The sequence below is a fragment of the Silurus meridionalis genome, chromosome 24, assembly GCF_014805685.1.
Source record: "Silurus meridionalis isolate SWU-2019-XX chromosome 24, ASM1480568v1, whole genome shotgun sequence".
In the NCBI taxonomy this organism is placed as follows: domain Eukaryota; kingdom Metazoa; phylum Chordata; class Actinopteri; order Siluriformes; family Siluridae; genus Silurus; species Silurus meridionalis.
The window spans coordinates 6,335,344-6,353,069 of record NC_060907.1 but is presented as its reverse complement, the minus strand read 5'-3'; the positions used below and the strand labels follow the sequence as shown (position 1 = coordinate 6,353,069).

At 40.8% G+C, this 17,726-nt stretch overlaps 1 protein-coding gene across 1 annotated transcript; it reads right to left on the bottom strand.

Moving 5' to 3' along the window:
* Window positions 1-8,533: 8,533 nt before the first annotated feature.
* On the bottom strand, window positions 8,534-16,090 carry klf5a (Kruppel-like factor 5a). The gene is made up of 4 exons (XM_046837822.1): window positions 15,719-16,090; window positions 13,434-14,304; window positions 12,589-12,648; window positions 8,534-10,632 (listed from the first exon to the last, which is right to left on the bottom strand). The coding sequence occupies exons 1-4, from the start codon at window positions 15,833-15,835 to the stop codon at window positions 10,454-10,456; spliced, it is 1,227 nt and encodes a 408-aa protein (XP_046693778.1). The 5' UTR covers window positions 15,836-16,090; the 3' UTR covers window positions 8,534-10,453.
* Between the last annotated feature and the right edge of the window lie 1,636 nt (window positions 16,091-17,726).

Below are 17,726 nucleotides of genomic sequence, written 5' to 3'. Positions count from 1 at the left end.
TTGCTGGAATTAATATTACTTGACATTACAGATGCGATCGTGGCTTGAGTCCACTGCATGTGAAACTACTGTCAGCACTAAAGCTTTTGGTTAATTATGCTAAAAACTAGCCTTTCACCCCAAACAGAACAGGTATCTAAATCACAAGTCATAAATCATACAGATCGGCTGTGGGTAAAAGCAGACAATTAGTTTAGCTATTTGCTGAGGGAGGAGGTTTTGCTGAAACACGTTGAATGTTAGACAAATAGCCTAAAATGCACGAGAGTGACCTATGGGAATATAATGTGCATATGTTTTGTGTCTTATCATACATCTGATATCAGCTATTCTGAGCAATTTCATTTCGAAAAAACAGCTTGAGGGTGATTGGGAACACTCAAGAAGGTACTTGGCCGAAGTTTGTATTTACAGAAGCATTGGCTGATAAGGTGGTAACTCATTAGTTTGTACTACGAGCAAAGTACCAGTGAAATCGATACAAAACAATCGTTAATGGTTATTAATGGGTTATTAGAGGGGCCAAGGGTGAAGTGCCGCCCACCACCACTCGACTTAACCACAACACTAGGCGCTAGCATGGACTTATGGTCCGATTATCAGTAGTTTGTGCAAATTGTGCAAGACTGAATAGGGGGGTTGTTTCATGTAGTGCCCCTTCGAACTTCACGATAAGACTTTTGGATTAGATTGTGGTGAAAATCTCGAATGTAAAATTAGAACCTGACTTCAACTTCAACTTCAACTTTAACATGACTTTAGATTTTAGCTGTTGAGGCATTGTGAAGGAATGTGTTTCATGCTGGCGATAGTGCCGAAAAATCAAGCATTATCGATTCTAAGCAGTACAGGGCTCAACTCCAACACACATCATGCCAGTGATGGCAGGTGTGTAATTGGTAAATGCTTTGGGAATATGTTTATGTAAAAAAAAAAGGCTGTGGGATCTGTCCTCCTGATGTGCCTCTAAGCAGGGCAATTATCTTCAACTTGCTTCAGTGGTGTTGAAATACAGTCCCTATTTCTTTTGTGTAGCTTAATTTAGATGTCTGGGGGAGGGGGGGATAGTTGGGAGAAAAATTGAATAGATTTATTTTTGGGTTTTTTTGTGGGCGATCACCTGAGCAATTTGCGACTTTGTGACAGAGCAGATGGCATTCTTAATTGAAACAAGCTTCACTGACATTTCAGGGATGTCTTTGCCAACTCTGTGAATGTGTCATGCTTACTTCCGGAAGATCAGTAAAAGATCAGCTTCTCTCTGCCTTTTAATCAAGAGCATAGGCCATGGTTACCCATGGTTAAAATGTCTATGCATTATGGAAGACCTGACCTCTAAGTAGACGTATCAGACAGCAGTAGGAGGTCATCAGGGTACAGAGTACTGCTGGAGTCACCGCTGCAGATTTATGAATTTATGCATGAACCCGTTTTTGCATCATGCTGAATGCGACTAATTGGCAGTTCCACTCAACCGCCTAATCCACGTCCCCTTCCGCCTTGTGTTTTGAGCTTGCTGTCTCAGAAAAAAGAAGTAAATTTAAAAAATTGCCCCTGACTGAGAGGTGCATCAAATCACATTCGTTTCTGAATATTGTGTTTTATTTTATCTAAAACGATTTACTCTATTTTATTTGTCCATTAAATACTAATGGTTCTTCTACTTTGTGACATGATACTGTAATTCAATTTGTCAACTGAAAATACATTTTTGAGAGAAAGAAATAGAACCACACAAATCAACTGTTTTTGGGCTTTTCACTCGTTCCTGTCGATTTCTTCTCTACAACTTCCGAAGGATTCGACCATTACTGTCCACACAGACTGCCCAGGTGATAGTTCAGTCTCTTGTCATTTCGAGCCTTCTCCATACTTCTCCATCAACATTCTCAAAATAAATAATGCGTCTGTGGTGCTCTTTCTCGACATGAAACCATACTGTTGCTCACAGATGGTCATCTCTTTTCTCAGCCTGGCTTCCACTACTTTTTCCCATAACTTCATGGTGTGACTGAGATACTTTATTCCCTTGTAGTTACTGCAGGTCTGCACATCTCCCTTCTTCTTAAAGATCGGTACCAGCACACTCCTTCTCCATTCCTCAGGCATCCTCTCACCTTCCAAAATCCTGTTAAACAATCTAATAAAAACTCCACTGCATCTCTCCTAAACATCTCCATGCTTCATTACCGTGAATCTATGCAAATAGGAAAACATTTCAGTCATAGAGTATAAACAGATAAAGCAGGAAAATCTCAGTCATTAGTAGATGACGTGTGCTAACAAGCAAGCAAACTTGTTTTTTTTGTCTAGCAGGAGCATTCAGAGTGCCAGTCATTGATAAGAAACCGTATTTTTTTCTTATTTAAAACAATTTAACTCCTGTTGATTAGATTTACACCATGTTTTTCCTATTTACATGGAAAAGACTAACAAAAGACAATAAATTGTATTTAAAAAAAACACTCCCAATATCATACACACCCTGGTCAAATCTGTCCCTTGATTGGGTCACTAATACACCTAAAGTTATAATTTCACCAATTATCTAAGCCATGTACGATCTTTGGCTGTTTATTCAGACCTCATGCTGTATTTTTGCGGCTGTCGTGTTTTGCTGTGGCTGCCGTTGCTCTCATTGTTGGTTTGAAAGGTGGATCTGATGGGAGTATTATTAATAGTAACAAATGTTTTTGGGCTTCAACCTGCAATCCAACAGGTAAATGGAGATAATAAATCAGGAAACAGCCTAGCATTCAGCACATGTCATGACCAGTAGACATGTGGGCTTGGTTTCTTCTCCAGGCCAGAAAAACCTGCTATAGGCCAGAGAAGCCTAGTGGATGACATGTTACAAAGGAATGAGTGCACCCAGATAACTGTACATTATGAGGGAGTTAGGGTTTTGTTAGAGTTCCTGGAAAATATGTATGTGGCATTTTTGTTTTCAATTTTCTCTTATTTTTTTTACATAGTGTTATTGCTACTGGTACTAATAAAAGATGGAAAATAAAAAGTTATGTAAATAATACATTTGCATATTCAAGATATTCTCAGTATTTACTGTTTTCTGTTTAAAATAATTTATTCATCATTTATTGAGTGTTTGTAGCAGTTATGCATTTTGAACATTTATGAACTAAAAAAAAAATTAAATAAACATAAAAATAATTAGTACATGGAAAATTATATGCAGAATGAGTATTAGTACACTTTTTAAACCATATGTCATTCTTCCCAAAATTTGGAGGCACACAATTGTATAGGATGTGTTTGGATGCAGTAGCATTACATTTTATACTTTAACTCGGAGATCCAAACCTGTTTGGCTTGACAATGCCCCTGTGCACAAAGCCTGCTCCAGCTTTAGCCCTATTTAACACTTTTGGGATGTGAAATCTGACTGAATCCCAAACCTCTTCAACTCACTTACATCAGTATCTGACTTTACTAATGCCCTTTTGGCTGAAGATGAAAAAATCACCACAAGCAGACTTCAAAATCTAGTGAAAGTTTTCCCAGAAGAGTGGAGGATATTAATACTGCAAATGGTGACTAGATGTGGAATAAGATGTTCAAAAAGCACATACCAATCTTATACTCGGGTCTCTACAGAACCTCATATAGAGTATTTGACTCTATGATAATAATTAGCAGTGTAATTCAGGGTAACCTTGGGCACATTTTAGTTTTGCCTATTTGAAAGGTCTTCTGGGAATATTTTTTATGCTAACTTTATTGAATTACTCACAGATTAATAGCATTTAGTCTAATTTTAAAAGTGTGTTTTAATTATACAATCTGAACAGTGCGACAAGTCATGTTTCTTTTATAAATGTTCATAAAGCCAACTCATTGAAACCTGTCTGCCATTTTGTTTTCCTAACACACTGGTGTGAAAGTGTGAAGAGGCTGAATCATGCCCTGTGCCTCAGCAAGCCAATGAATCATTCCTTATTTAGCACATACATGTGTAGCTAACCGGCATCCCAGCTGCTTTAGTAATGAAAATAAAAAAGTGTCATCATTTTCCAATCTGGAAAAATCTTTTTTTTTATATATATATTTTTTCTTTCAATATAAATGTCAACCATGAAAAAGAAGAACCACAGATAAGCTTGAATAAACAAATTCAACATCAATAAAAAAGACATTTACCATTTTTCAATAGGGCCCCTCTTCAGCTCCAGCAAACGTAGCTGATGTTTGAAAAGGGAAAGTACCCACTTGAAACAGTTGTCCATTAAGGCATTAGGATGGTGATTAAAACCATAAGCGCAAGCCACTGTGTGTTCGCTCACGGCTTGTTATGTTTCCACAGCATGTAGAGAACAGGTCCTCCTCCACAAATGGCCCATGTTGTGCTAGCACGTGGGTGGTCTGTAAAGCTACACTGGAAAAATCCCACCAAAAACAGCGTGTAGCACCGGCCCGAGGCCAGAAGCCCAGATGTGACAGTAATTGTTATTAATCTTCTCCATAAGCCAGTAGCTCACTTGCTTGTGAACATAACATAGAGGGGAAGCAAAGACTATCAAAATGAGTGGAGTACAGTAACTTTATTATTTGATAATCATTACAAATGCATGCTACCCATTTCTAAGAGAAAATAGTTTCCCAGTGCATGTCTGTTTAGTTGTTAAAAAGGCAACGGATACTTTTGATTGATAAGAACAAACAGTGTGGTGAAAGCATATATCATATTTGAAAGTAAAGCGTCATGCTTATCCGTTAACATGTTCTCTGTAAAAGCTTCCAAACTAACATCAGAAGCCTTTTTCACTGCAGGGCAAAAGAAGGAATGATTTTTTAAAATAATTAAGTTCTGAAGCTGTGACCTCTTGAAGGTGGTTGATCTCATTAACTGATCAAACCTTCACTGTCAATTAGCATTATTTTATAGCAGAGATTGCACAGTAATAGAAATAACATTGTATCCAGACGAATTGAGGAAGAAGCGAGGGGGAAAAGGAGGCTGATTGAAAGTAAACGAGGGTGAAATGGCACGGCGTAAAGTTAATGTGCGTGTCTAATTTCACATCAGTTTTCATTAATCCCTTTTGTACAGTCTACGGGCCACTCAATTCAGCACAAATTCTTCTGACAACTCTCAGGGTCGTGCTTTTGTTCTGCTACGGCAAAAAAAACTGCTTCAATGTATTGATCAAACTGGGCCAGGTTATGAGAAAGTGCAACGAGTCTCACTCTAAAGCTGGAGAGTGGGGAGAAGAGGTAGGGGCCTTCAACTTTAGAGCAATAATGTTCACCCTGGGGGTCTGGAGCTTTCTTGTACGGAAAGGGGGAGGACGAAGGGAAGAAGAAGAAGAAAAAAAAAGTGAGAGGGAGGAAAGTGAGGAGAAGACCTGTAGGAGGAATGCCCAAGAGCAACCTTGAAGAACCTCTTGATAGATTCCAATGGAGCCTCCATTGTTTTCCTGCCTTTGACATCTGAAGTCTATTAGGGACAGGGGCCGAGGTTTCGTCCTGAGAATCAAACCAAGAACATATGTAGCAAAGAGGGAGAAATTCCCCATCTTGTTCAGAGCAATGAAAGCATTTATTTTCCTTTGCCGTGTTTCCTGATCTCATATCAAAAGGAGTATTGTTTCTCTGCACACAGGGGTTCCTCAACGTTTTGGCAGCTTGTAATTCGGTTGCACCCCGAGAGAGTACCAATGTCTCATAAAGCAAACAGTGCAATCAGCAAACAACGTCCATCCACAAGAGAACGGAAAATACCAAGACAATCCGAATCTATAGACGGAGAGCTCGGAAAAAAAGATAAATTCAGGGGCTTGATTAGAATAAAAAGGAACTTAAAGACACAAAATCCTGTTCCAAAATGAAAATGATGAGACTGAAGCATGAAACTACTCACAGTTCAGCAGTTCAGGGATGTCAGGGAGGGCGGATTTTTAATGACGTGTCCAGAATTAAAGTGGACTACCCATCTGATGTGTAATAGTCCAGTGTAATAGAGCCAAAGGTGGCTGAGAAAAAAAGAGTTTCATTTAAAACTCATAAGGCATTAATTCTGTGAAGAAATAAACTCCCCTCAGATGAGCTCAGACACTGCATCCCTGCTGTATATGAAACAGTTCTGAATCCCTATTGTGGGATCTTCTTCTTCTATGAGCTTTTGCAAGATGCTGAAATACAATGAATTCTAGCAATGCCTGAATATAGATCCTTGTCATAGAGGTTCCAGAATAAGATATCAGAATGACGGCAGAATTTATTGCAAAAATTGCAACATACGGGACCCGTCAGGAACATCTCGGCATGAGTGCACGCATAAACAATAATCCATGCGTCTTTGTGATCCTGGCGATTATCCAGGGTTCGCGAAACCGCAGTTACCTAACCTGTGTTTCAGTTCTCCTGTGAATCTTAAAGTCACACTAATAACAAGTTTTTTTTTTTCTTTTTCCTGACAGCCATCAGATAAGATATGTACCCTGCCACGACTGAGTAATTTATAAAGTGCAACCGTTTTTGCTCTGGTAGTTTTTATTCCAAGGTTTTTTTTTTTCATTGCCTTTTGATGTACAGCAGCAACATGTTTTTCTTTCCTCAGGCCTAAGCAACAGGCGAATAATATAATCGTCAATGTTGTTTAATTAAAAAGTGTCATATCATGAGCGGCACTATTTGGGAGGTTGTCAACACACGCTTGAGAAAAGTTGAATAAAAGCAAACATTTGGAAATCTTGTAGAAATCTTTGACTAACATTGTCTTATGTCAGACACATTGACTAAAATATGGTTTGTGAAGTCATTCAAACACATTTATATTACACTATAGGGATAAATGTTTGTGGACACCGGACCATGAGATTGGTATGTGTTTTTTGAACATCCCATTCCACATTTAGTCCCCATTTGCTGTTGTAATAAACTCCACTCTTGGTGGAGGTACAGGGTTAGGGTTCAAATTCATCCCAAAGGTGTTCAATAGGGTTGAGGTCAGAGCACAATAGCTGGAGATCTTCCACTCCAACACATGTAAAAAATCTTTATGGAGCTGGCTTTGTGCACAGGGGCATTGCCATGCTGGAACAGGTTTGGGTCTTTAGTTTAAATAATGGGACAATGTGAGGAACAATCACATGCAGTATAGTTTAAAAAGTGAGGTGTTCCAATACTTTTCACCATATAGTATAATTGGAGTCTATTACCTTATAAGTTGCTAATAAAATGGTCTGAGAACTGACAAACTCTGTAACCTCTAAAGCAATGCTGCAGCACTCATGCATCTGTTTTTTGAAGCAGCTTCTGCACCTGACACACAGTTTTTTGATGGACCCTTGCGAGACCTGTTACGAGTGGGGACCGTCTTGGAAAATCTCTTTATGACCCTGGCCACTGTACTATAACTCAGTTCCAGGGTGTTACCGAACTTCTTATAGCCTCTACCATTTTTGTGGAGAGCAACAATACTAATTCTCAAACCCCTTTGTCATGAGGTGCTACGTTGAACATCCAGTGGTCAATATGAGAGAATTGTACTCAAAGCACCACATTTGAATTGCTCAAATTTTAATTGAAATAACTAAGAAGGAAGAAAAACCAACGGAATGAGAAATAAATATGTAACAGTGTCACAAAACAGGTTGAAAAATGTTTTATTGTATTTTTTAATAATATGAGAAAGTAACATTTTTTCTATATTTAAGATATTGTCAGTTGTTAAGATATTTTTAGTCCATAGATAAAAATCGGAAGAAATCTGTATAATGTAATGTTTTATGAAATATTGTGTATAGTTTTACAGTCCAGTACACTGAATGGTCATATATTGTATAGATATTGCATATAGTTTGTAGCAATTAGGATATGACCTGGCAGTGGGACATGTGGCATATATTAGGTGCGGTTAAAGCACCGCCTTTTACACATTATCCTCAAGTACGTTAAGAGATTGTGGCTTTTTTGTCCCCAGTGTATGAAGGCAGATAAGGTCCAAGGTACCAAAACATAAAATCTTTAAAGATATACAGTATTACGAAAAAAAGAAAAAAGAAAAGAAAAAGCCAGCATTGAAAATGTGACCGATAATTTTTTTATTAATATTTGTTTCATTTCAGTTGGCAAAAAACAACTTTTGTCATTTTAAAGACAACAAAATTTAGAAATATCATCTGAGGATCTATAAAATAAGTACAAAATAAAAATATTTAGAACAACAGCAAAAAAAAATTAATAAATCGACACACCACAAAGATGCAGAGTATATGTCGGTGCCCCTCAATTTCATTAAAAAAAAAGAGCAACAAAATAAAAATCAATCAAATAATATTTACAATAAAATGAAGAATATTTACAATAAGGTAGTTTAGTTACACTAAAAAAAAGAAAAAAAAGTCCCATTTTTTCAATTTTCACTTCATGAAGTTTTATGAAATAAATAAGTTACATTTTTTACAGGAAGAACCAGATAGCCCTCTTTTTTTTTTCAAGAAATTAAAAAAGGGTGCTGTCACGGGTAACCAAATTGCTTTCAAGATTAAACATTGTAGCTTTGTTTTAGTACTTTTTTTTTTTTTTACATTTTTATTCTAAAAACCTGTTAACAGAAAGAAAACCCCAGAAGGCACTTGAAGATAAAATGTTACTGTGGTGTTACTCGGACAGAACAGTTTGTGCGGTCTTATACATTCAAGCTAACGCACCAGTGACAGGAAGAACAAAATGGCCGGCATGCTCGTGTACGAGTATGTAAGAGTGTGTAAGTGTGTGTGAGGACGTCTGTACAAATCATCCAGCTGTCTGCATGGCTTTAATATCCCTCTCGTTCCATTTATACGCGGCCCGCTCAATAATTCAGGCCGTAATTGCAGCTCAGTAGCAGTACATTATTATTCCTTTCTTTCCGAAGCTATAAATACGTCAGCTCGAAGTCGGAGAGAGAGCGAGTCTCGGACTAAAACGTTTGGCTGCGATCGGATTTATACTCGAGGAGTCCAGTTTTAAACAGTACTTGATCCAGTGACACAGAGAACCCATTTCCAGTTTGATTTCAAGTGCAAAAAATTAAAAAGCAGATTCGTTGTGCGATTTTAACAGTTTTATCAATTTCAGTAAAGATATTTAAATACCTAATAAACGTCCTAAGTCTGGGCACCATTACTCCCCGTGGAATTGTGGGAAAAAACTAATATAAGATTTAGTGACGTGAAAAAATCTAATTCAAATTAGATGTTTTTTGTATGATATTGAATATATTCACATTGCCAGAGAAAAACTGTTAAACATCTGGAACCAAAGTCCAGATGTGCATAAGGATAAATACGCAGCTGTTAGAGCGAAATCTAAAGCCGGGTTTAAAAAAAAACGAACTCAGGGGCTCAATAAGTGCTTTATTAGGTTGTAGGTGGAGCCGAAGTCAGTGAAATGGTGAACTTTGGTCCAGGGATGTGCATAAAAAACAACTTTCGAATCGAGAATTGTTTTTTAAAACTTTTCAAAAAATTATTTTCGAATCACGAGATAATAAAAAGATTTCAATAAAACGTTTTGTTTATAATTAATAGGCGACAATATATGTATTTATGTTAATGGAGTGTATTTATCCTTAAATATTTCAGAATAAATAATAAGTCCAATGTGTTTGTTTATTGGTTTGTTTGTTTGAAAGAGGGTCTCTGGCTCAGAAAGTGAGTTTCAGAAAGTGAGTTGGCAAGTCAAATTTCTCCATTTTTCTCCGAATGACTCGAAACGTTTAACAGAAAAACTGCGGCACCATAAACACGCCTTTTAAAACGTCTTTTTTTTACTAGCAGTGGAGGTTTAAGACGCGGCGGCGCTCGCTACTGAACGAGCGCCAACAAACGCACATAACGCAGCTCTTTTTTTTTAACAGCCTTGAACCGTATTGTGTCGTCACATGGTACTAAAGCTAAAGCGTTCTGATGGAGGATTTGAAGTAGAGTATAAAAGTGACAGGTTCAGACGGATCAGATAAAGAGTGTGTGTGTGTGTGTGTGTGTGTGTGTGTGTGTGTGTGTGTGTGTGTGCGTGGAGGATGATATAAAAAGAAAAAAGGCATGTAATCGTGGCCATGTTGAAGCAATAAAGTCAGGAGCTCAGAGCTTGTTTAAACACGCACGAGAAAAAAAAAAACGCTCACCCTCGTTATAGAAGGCTCGTCCTAGTACACACTCTTAAATTTGTGTGTGAGTGTGTGTTGTTATAGACTGTCTTCAAATGAACAATTAGCTATGTGTGTGTGTGTGTGTATTTGTGTAAAGAATGAACATGATTGTCAGTGTTTTTTGTGTGTGTGATTTGTGTATTGTTATACACGGTCTTCAAATGCACAAGTAGCTGTGTAAAGAATGGGCGTGATTGTCAGTGTGTTTTCTTGTGTCTTTGTGTGTGTCTGTGTGTGTGAATAGTAATTTCCTATAGAAATGCACGCATTTGTAATAGAGGTGTGAGAAGATGTTCTTGATCAGTTCTGGTGCCTCTTCATGTGCAGAGCGAGGTGGTCGGAGCGGGAGAAGCTGCGGCTGCACACGGCGCACTGGAACGGCTTGGCTCCCGTGTGTTTGCGGAAGTGGCGTGTGAGCTCGTCGGAACGAGCGAATCTCCAGTCACACCCTTCCCATGTGCACCTGTATGGCTTCTCGCCTAAAACAACAACAAAAAAAAACAACATGAAAACAATGAAGTTCAGATTCAGCGAAAAAGATTCCATGACTCCGAACGAACATGCGTTTTGCTTTTTTTTTTCTTGGGTTTGTTTGTTTCTGTGAAGCAATACTGCAGGACAATTTGAAAAAATGTCATCAGGTCGGTTGCATTTTTTTTCCCATGCTGGCAATCACATTGACTAGCACCTGTCCACACAATAAATCACGAACTTGTACAAATCCAACCTTTGAGATACATTTTTTCACTTTTTTTTTCAGAAAACGGAGCTATGCGGCACGCTAAATACCGGCGTGTCGAGATCAAACACAAAGTCTGTCGAAGAAAAACCCTGTGCCGTTTGCTGTTTGTCTTTCCCAAGCGTCGGCTTCGATGTTTTATAAAAGCCGGTTCTGCAAAAACCAAACAAAGCGTCTTCTTTTCTGAAATGGATCCCGTTTGCTAATCTGTTTTGCTTGTGTGTGAGCGTGTATGTGTGTGTGTGTGTGTGTGTGTAAAATAGCACGCAGATAACGAATGAGACTAGGCCTAGAAACCTTGAAAAGAAGATGAAGAAAAAGCAGACGAAAAGAAGAATGTTGATGAAAGAGAAGATTAAAAAAGAAGCTGCTACATATCCTAAGCCCGGGTTTAAGATCAGAGCCGACTGCTACAACCGGAGACGAGAGAAATCGTTCGGGAAGCGAGGAAGTTACTCAGCGCTCTAGCAGAGATTAACCCCGCAAAGTATGAAAGCTTGTGTGGAAGAGCCGGAGAGATAATTAGGCAGGAGGCTGGATGTAATCGTGTACGTGTGGCGCTCGGGTACAGGTGAAGCGAGTCCCAAATGAGGAATCCTGTAATGACTTGTTTTGGCGAGCTCATCTCGGTGCATGGCTCACCCGGGGGGCTTCTTCCCCCTCTCTCCCGAGACAGGGAGAATTAGAGTGTAGCTGTGGTGATTAGCCATTGTAAAGACTCTTGTAGGCAGAAGAGAAGCTTCATGAAGAGGAGAGAGGGAGACAGAAAGAGGGAGAGAGGGATAAAACTCGTCTTCCTGGTTGTACCAGTTCAGATTGCCTGCTTAATAGATGATGATGAGGATCATGCGGATCCCCAAACAGTTTATAGGATGATTTAGTTCCCTTCCTAACAAGTGTGTGTGTGTGTGTGTGTGTGTGTGTGTGTGTGTGTGTGTGTGTGTGACTGCTATGACAACATCAGTGACAACACACCCTAGGAGACAATGAGGAAAAGAGGAAAAGAGAAAGAACGGAAGTGTATTTGATTTGCATACTGTCGTTCATGGACTAAATTTTGTTTAATCTATCTATCTATCTATCTATCTATCTATCTATCTATCTATCTATCTATCTATCTATCTATCTATATCTATATCTATATATAAATGGTCACTTTTTTGTACGGGCATGTCACAAGGTGAGTGACCTTATCTAATCTCAATGTGCGGCAAGTGCCAAAGCAAGCTGGCACTTAGATTTACAACTTGTTTGCTGTCATAAAGTCCATTCTTAGGAGAAAAAAAAAAGGAAAAAAAAGAAAAATCGGCCTAACAAGTAGCGATTGCTTTGTTTGTTTTCCCTCCCTACGCTCAAGGCCACGCTGTGCAGTGCAGCGCATCCATTTGACTCCTGGATTTTTACGACCGAGGTTGCAACACCAGATGTTCAGAGACTCAAAAAGTGTTTTGTCGATCTGAAGCAGATTCCGGCAAAAAAAAAATTATAAAATCTCTTATCTCTAATCAAGCGAATGGTGTGGGATAGATTTCAGGCTGTGTGCACGAATGAATGCGAGGGCATGCCAGAGAGCTCGCTCCTGCCTAGCAACATGACCCGAAACACCCAAAATAAAGAAGTCGTGGCACTGCTGCGACAGGACCAAATAAAAACCCAGCTTTAATTTGGGGCGGGGTTAAGGGGGGGTTGGTCTTACCAGTGTGCGTCCTCAGATGAGCTTTCAGATGCGAGGACTTGGTGTAAACCTTCTTGCAACCTGCGAACAAAAAAAACAACACAGCACCGGTGAATGAAGGAAACGAACAGGCCAAGTCACGTCAATACCGAACTCAAAAGGAAACTAAGTGGGAACATTTTCTTTAGGCTTCGATAATGTTTCCATTCCATTTCTGAAGCTAAAACCAATTTCATCTTGTTAGCTGTAACCCCCCTACACACCACCCACACTCCCCCTCCCTCCTCTTGTTCGGGCGAAGCTTGATGATGGCTTCTAAATGGCGGAGCGTGGCGTTTTAGACTAACTGCTTAGCGTAAATGCACTATTAATGGTGTCATGAGGCTTGCCTGTTTTACAATCTGGTCGGTCAATTTGATGCAACAGGATTCAATAACAGTCGGGGGAAGCTGACGTCAGCTCCCTTGCATTAATTCAGAGGCCTGGTTAAAAGGCTTTGGCCTGGGCCTGAATTATTCAACAGCGGATCGGTCTTGGTGAGGAAACGCCACAGAGTGCTCGGATAAAGAGGCAGAAGAGTGGAAGGGCAATCAGGGTGATTTATAAACATACACCTGAATACGAAACGGCTCCTAAACGAAACACTTAGCAAGTGAAGGACTGCAGTGGATGGTATCTTCGATTTAATAACCCAAACACTGTTCAGACGACTTTTTATATATATAAAAAAATAGTAACAACCCTTTAACAACCCTGTAACGGAAAAGGTATCGCATACAACCTTTGACAAGATCAGTTGCAAATTAGTTTTAAAACAATTGCACGTAAATGATGCACTGCAAAGAAATCGTCCCTCTTATCCATACCTGGGAAGTCACAGTGATGTATCCGCCTCTTCTCGAGGTCAGGGTTGGTCCTGCGGTTGTATCGGACAGGCATTACCCCGGCGCTGCTGGTTGCGGGCGCTCGCATGGATGAGGGTGCTTGATGAGTGGGCATGTGGCTGGCCATTTTGGATGCAATGGTGGCGGCGTAAGACGGAGGAGGCGTCAGGTTGTTGAGCAGCTCTTTCTGGCGGTCCGGGCTGCCCGGTTCGGAAGTGGGCGGCGAGGGAGGAAGGTAAGATACTTTGACCGGCGTGTGGCCATGGCCGAAGTGAGCCGAGGAGGCGAGCGGGTACGAAGGCGTGGCCATGGCGCAGTACGGCTTGTTGGCAGTCTGTGTGGCTGCTAAGTGCATGTCGTGGAAGGGGGGCACCTCTGACGACATGGCGTGGGTGTGAGAGTCCGAAACGGCCTGAATGGGAACGTCAAGCTCTGAGTTGAGCAGCTGGAATAGGTGGCCGTCCTGGTGAAGCTCAAACGAAGGCATCTCCTGCTTGATAAACACGCCATTCGGAGCATCGCCTGTGTCCATGTTGGCGCAGTGTGCCGAGGACGAGTTGAAGATGGTCGTGAAATCGGGAAGAGCGGAAGGCCCAGAACAGTCTGGGGCCGACGAGAAGGCCGAGCTCACCGGTTTGCTTTTCACCTGACTGGGGACGGATGGCCGCGGCTGGCGGGACAAACCTCCACGCAGGTAGGCGATGTCGGGTAGGTACACGTTCATGTTGATGCTATAAGGGGCACACTGGTCGTCGCAAAAAAACTCCACAGAGGAGCTATCCTGGCAATGCTTCTTGACTGCCGGGGAATCGTGCAACTGAGGTGTCAGGTATTTGTCCATCTCAAGCTTCGCCTGGAGGAAAAAAACAACAGCACAAATCTCGTTTTAAACTCCCATACAAAAGAATATGTCTGACAAATGACGATTCAGTGACAGGTGGAATGCTCTTAACAGAAAGATTTTGTCTAGCTCGGGAGCAAAACAAATACCCTCCGATAATATTCCGCAGCGATGTCTATTTGTCGTATCAGCAAACTGGTTATAACCGAACATGTGCATATGCATACATTGAAAACCCGGATAAATATGTGGGCGAAATTTCATGAGCAGTGGTATGCGTGCTATGTGTGCAGCAGGTGACGCGGAGAACACTTGGGCTTAAATATGCATGTAGAACAGCAGGGAAAGTTTTAAAAATAGACGTGTAACACGGTCACAAAACACATCAGGCCTCCTTGTCCAGCATAAACGAAAAACGTGCAGACGTGAAATCAGGGTGGCATCTCGTCAAGCTTCCCGTTGGAAGATTCCGTATTCAAGAGAAACCCAAACACAGCTGAGCTTCCAGGGCTGCATCTCTGAGCAAAAACCCTCAAACCCTCAACTCTTCTTCTGGGTCTCAGGATGTTAAGGTGCACAAGTTTCAGCAGGACCCGCACAGGTGCAGGATGACTGTTTTGTACTGTGTTCATAACTGAACCATGATGAGGATTGTTGGGTTTTTGCAGTCAGCAGACAAACATTTATCACACAGCCTTCAGTAGGTATCCGCTACATTCCCCCCTGCACTGTAAAACAGAGCTCATACATACCGCCGGGCCCAAAACAGACTTTGCTGACGCGCGGAAACCAGCAAGCTTTACTCCCTCACACACACTCACACTCACACACACACACACACACACACACACACACACACACACACTCATCTTTTCCATATAAACTTTAACCAATTATCATTAGAGCGCAATTAGCGGGGAAACAACATACAACCAAACAAACCTGCGTTTGCGCTCAGCCCGGGGGTGACACCCGACATGTCGGGGCTTCCATTTTATTATAAAAAAATTTATATATATTTTTTAAATTATATATATTTTCTTGGAGGGCCGTCCTGCTGTTCTCTTTTGCACGATCTCAGGGAACTTTCATTCCACGACCGACTGGAGTGGAGTGGAGTGGAGTGGAGTGAACGCGTGAGGGCGAGGCGGCGGGGAGAAGATCAGATGTTAGTAGTGGTGTTGGTGGTGGATGAGTGGCCGCGAGACCCCGAGCCTGTACCGTGAACCCGCGTCATCTCACACACAAAAAACACACACGCACACGCGGGGAAATCCCGGTGTCAAAATAAACAAGGACGCGCGCATCATGGCACTGGAACCAGACGCGCGTCTGAGACAGGAGACAAGGACACACCTCTGAATGTTCATGCATGCAAACAAATGATGATGATGATTATTATTATTATGATGATCATGATGATTACCTGCGCGTATTCGTTCGCCAGTCCTCTCTCGGCATCGGTGTACAGACCGGACTCCTCCTGAAAGCCCTTCATTAGCGGCAGAAAGTCCTCGTGTCCCGTTAACAGCGTTGCTGCCATAACGGCCCGTTACGATGGACGAAATCCGCAAAATATAAAAAAAAAAAGCAAAACAAAAGAATACAAAATCACGGGTTTTTTTCCCGGGACGGACGTGCGGCGGATGGAGCGAGCCGGAGATGTGCGTGGCGCATGGACCGAGTGCATGCGCGAGTCAGCGTGCGCGTGTCGATGTGTGCTTATGAGTGTGTACGCGCTCCCGTGCTCACGGCGGATATCCCGGTTTCTGCCTCCTCCCGTCCTCAGGGCCTCGGTGATATGAGGCTGCTGGATGGGCGGGGCGAGCAGCAAACCGAGATTAGGAAAGTGAAGGAGCTACACCTTTTTTTTATTTTCTTGTCTCAGATCACACACACACACACACACATACTAATCTATTACATTTGTATATCACTTCTGCAGGCCGGGATGTCAGCATGCGATGATCGGATGCTCAAATTCTCTCAAATTTTTTATTTTAATAAAAAAACTTTTTTTTTTACCCATTTTGTTCCATAATTTCTAAAAAATATAAAATGTAATTAGATAAAAGTAAAAAAAAAAAATTTATAATTAAGTTTCACTACATCACCACACTCCAAAATAATTAAATTATTTATTTATTTATTTTTTATTCATTGCCCATGATATTAAAGCTACCACCTGAGGAGGTGTGAGAGAAGCTGGGCTCAGTGCAACCAAATTCCCCCCACCCCTAAAAGCAAATGCTCCTCATTCGACATAAACATAAAGGAAGGTGCTATCTGCCCCCCCCTCCCTCCCCTTTCACCTTTTACCAGGTAAAGAAAGTAACATTGTGATCAGGATGGTGGCTAAAATGTCCTCTATCATGGCCAACACCAAAAGTAGTAACAAGACATAACCTAGTTATTATGATCTATTCAAAAAGAAAGAAAAGGAAATAGAGATGTACAGACAAAAGGAACTGGGCGATGTTCTCTTGCGTTACCTGTCAAAACAAAACAACAATGTAGAATAGATCAATATATGACTTTCAGCATATCATCACCACCTACAGAATAGTGAGTTAGCCTACATCCAAGGTTTTTTTTTTTTCCCTTTAAAGAAGCATTTTACAACATTCCATGTTGCCATAGTATCTCTAGGCGTGTACTAGGTGCCACACTTCAGTCACTGATCCCTAAGTCATTATGGTGTATAGAAGTCATTAATAGCCATCATTTAATACTTACAAAATTACAGTTAAGGAGTCATCACATAATAATGGTGAAAAAAATCTTTTATTCCTAAATGACAATGGTGTCAACTGGTTTGAATTCATTTTCTATTGGGAAAGAAACAAAACAAAAACAAACCTATGGGTGGAGTTTCTTCAAACTCACTCTGAGAAAACACTCTGTGACCATCAAAGCCATGCTCTAAAGCAAAACACATTAATTGAAATTGAATTAAGTTGTTGGAAATCCCAGGCGGAGGCAAACAACAGAAAAGTGCGGGTACAGACTGTGGTTTTATCAGTTTATGGACCATTTCTGCTCTACAAAACACTAAATGGACAGAAGTATTGGGGCAGTTTACTTTTTCCAGCTAGATGTGGTTGTTCACCAAACTGTTACCATAATATCGGAGGCACACCACTGTATTGAACAATGGACATCCCTTCATTTAAACTAGGAGACCCAAAACTTAAAAACCCAGATCCATGTAGATATGTTTTACATAGGTTGGAGTGGAAGATCTCCTGCTATTGAGCTCTGAAATCAGCCCTAGTGAACACTGCACCCCAGGTCTCCTCACCTCACATATGTACATCAGTTCTTGACTTCAGTACAAACACCACTGTGGCTAAATAAGCACAAATCTCAACAAGCACACTCCAACATCTAGTGGAATATCTCGCTAGAAGATTGAAGGTTATTGTAGCAGCAAA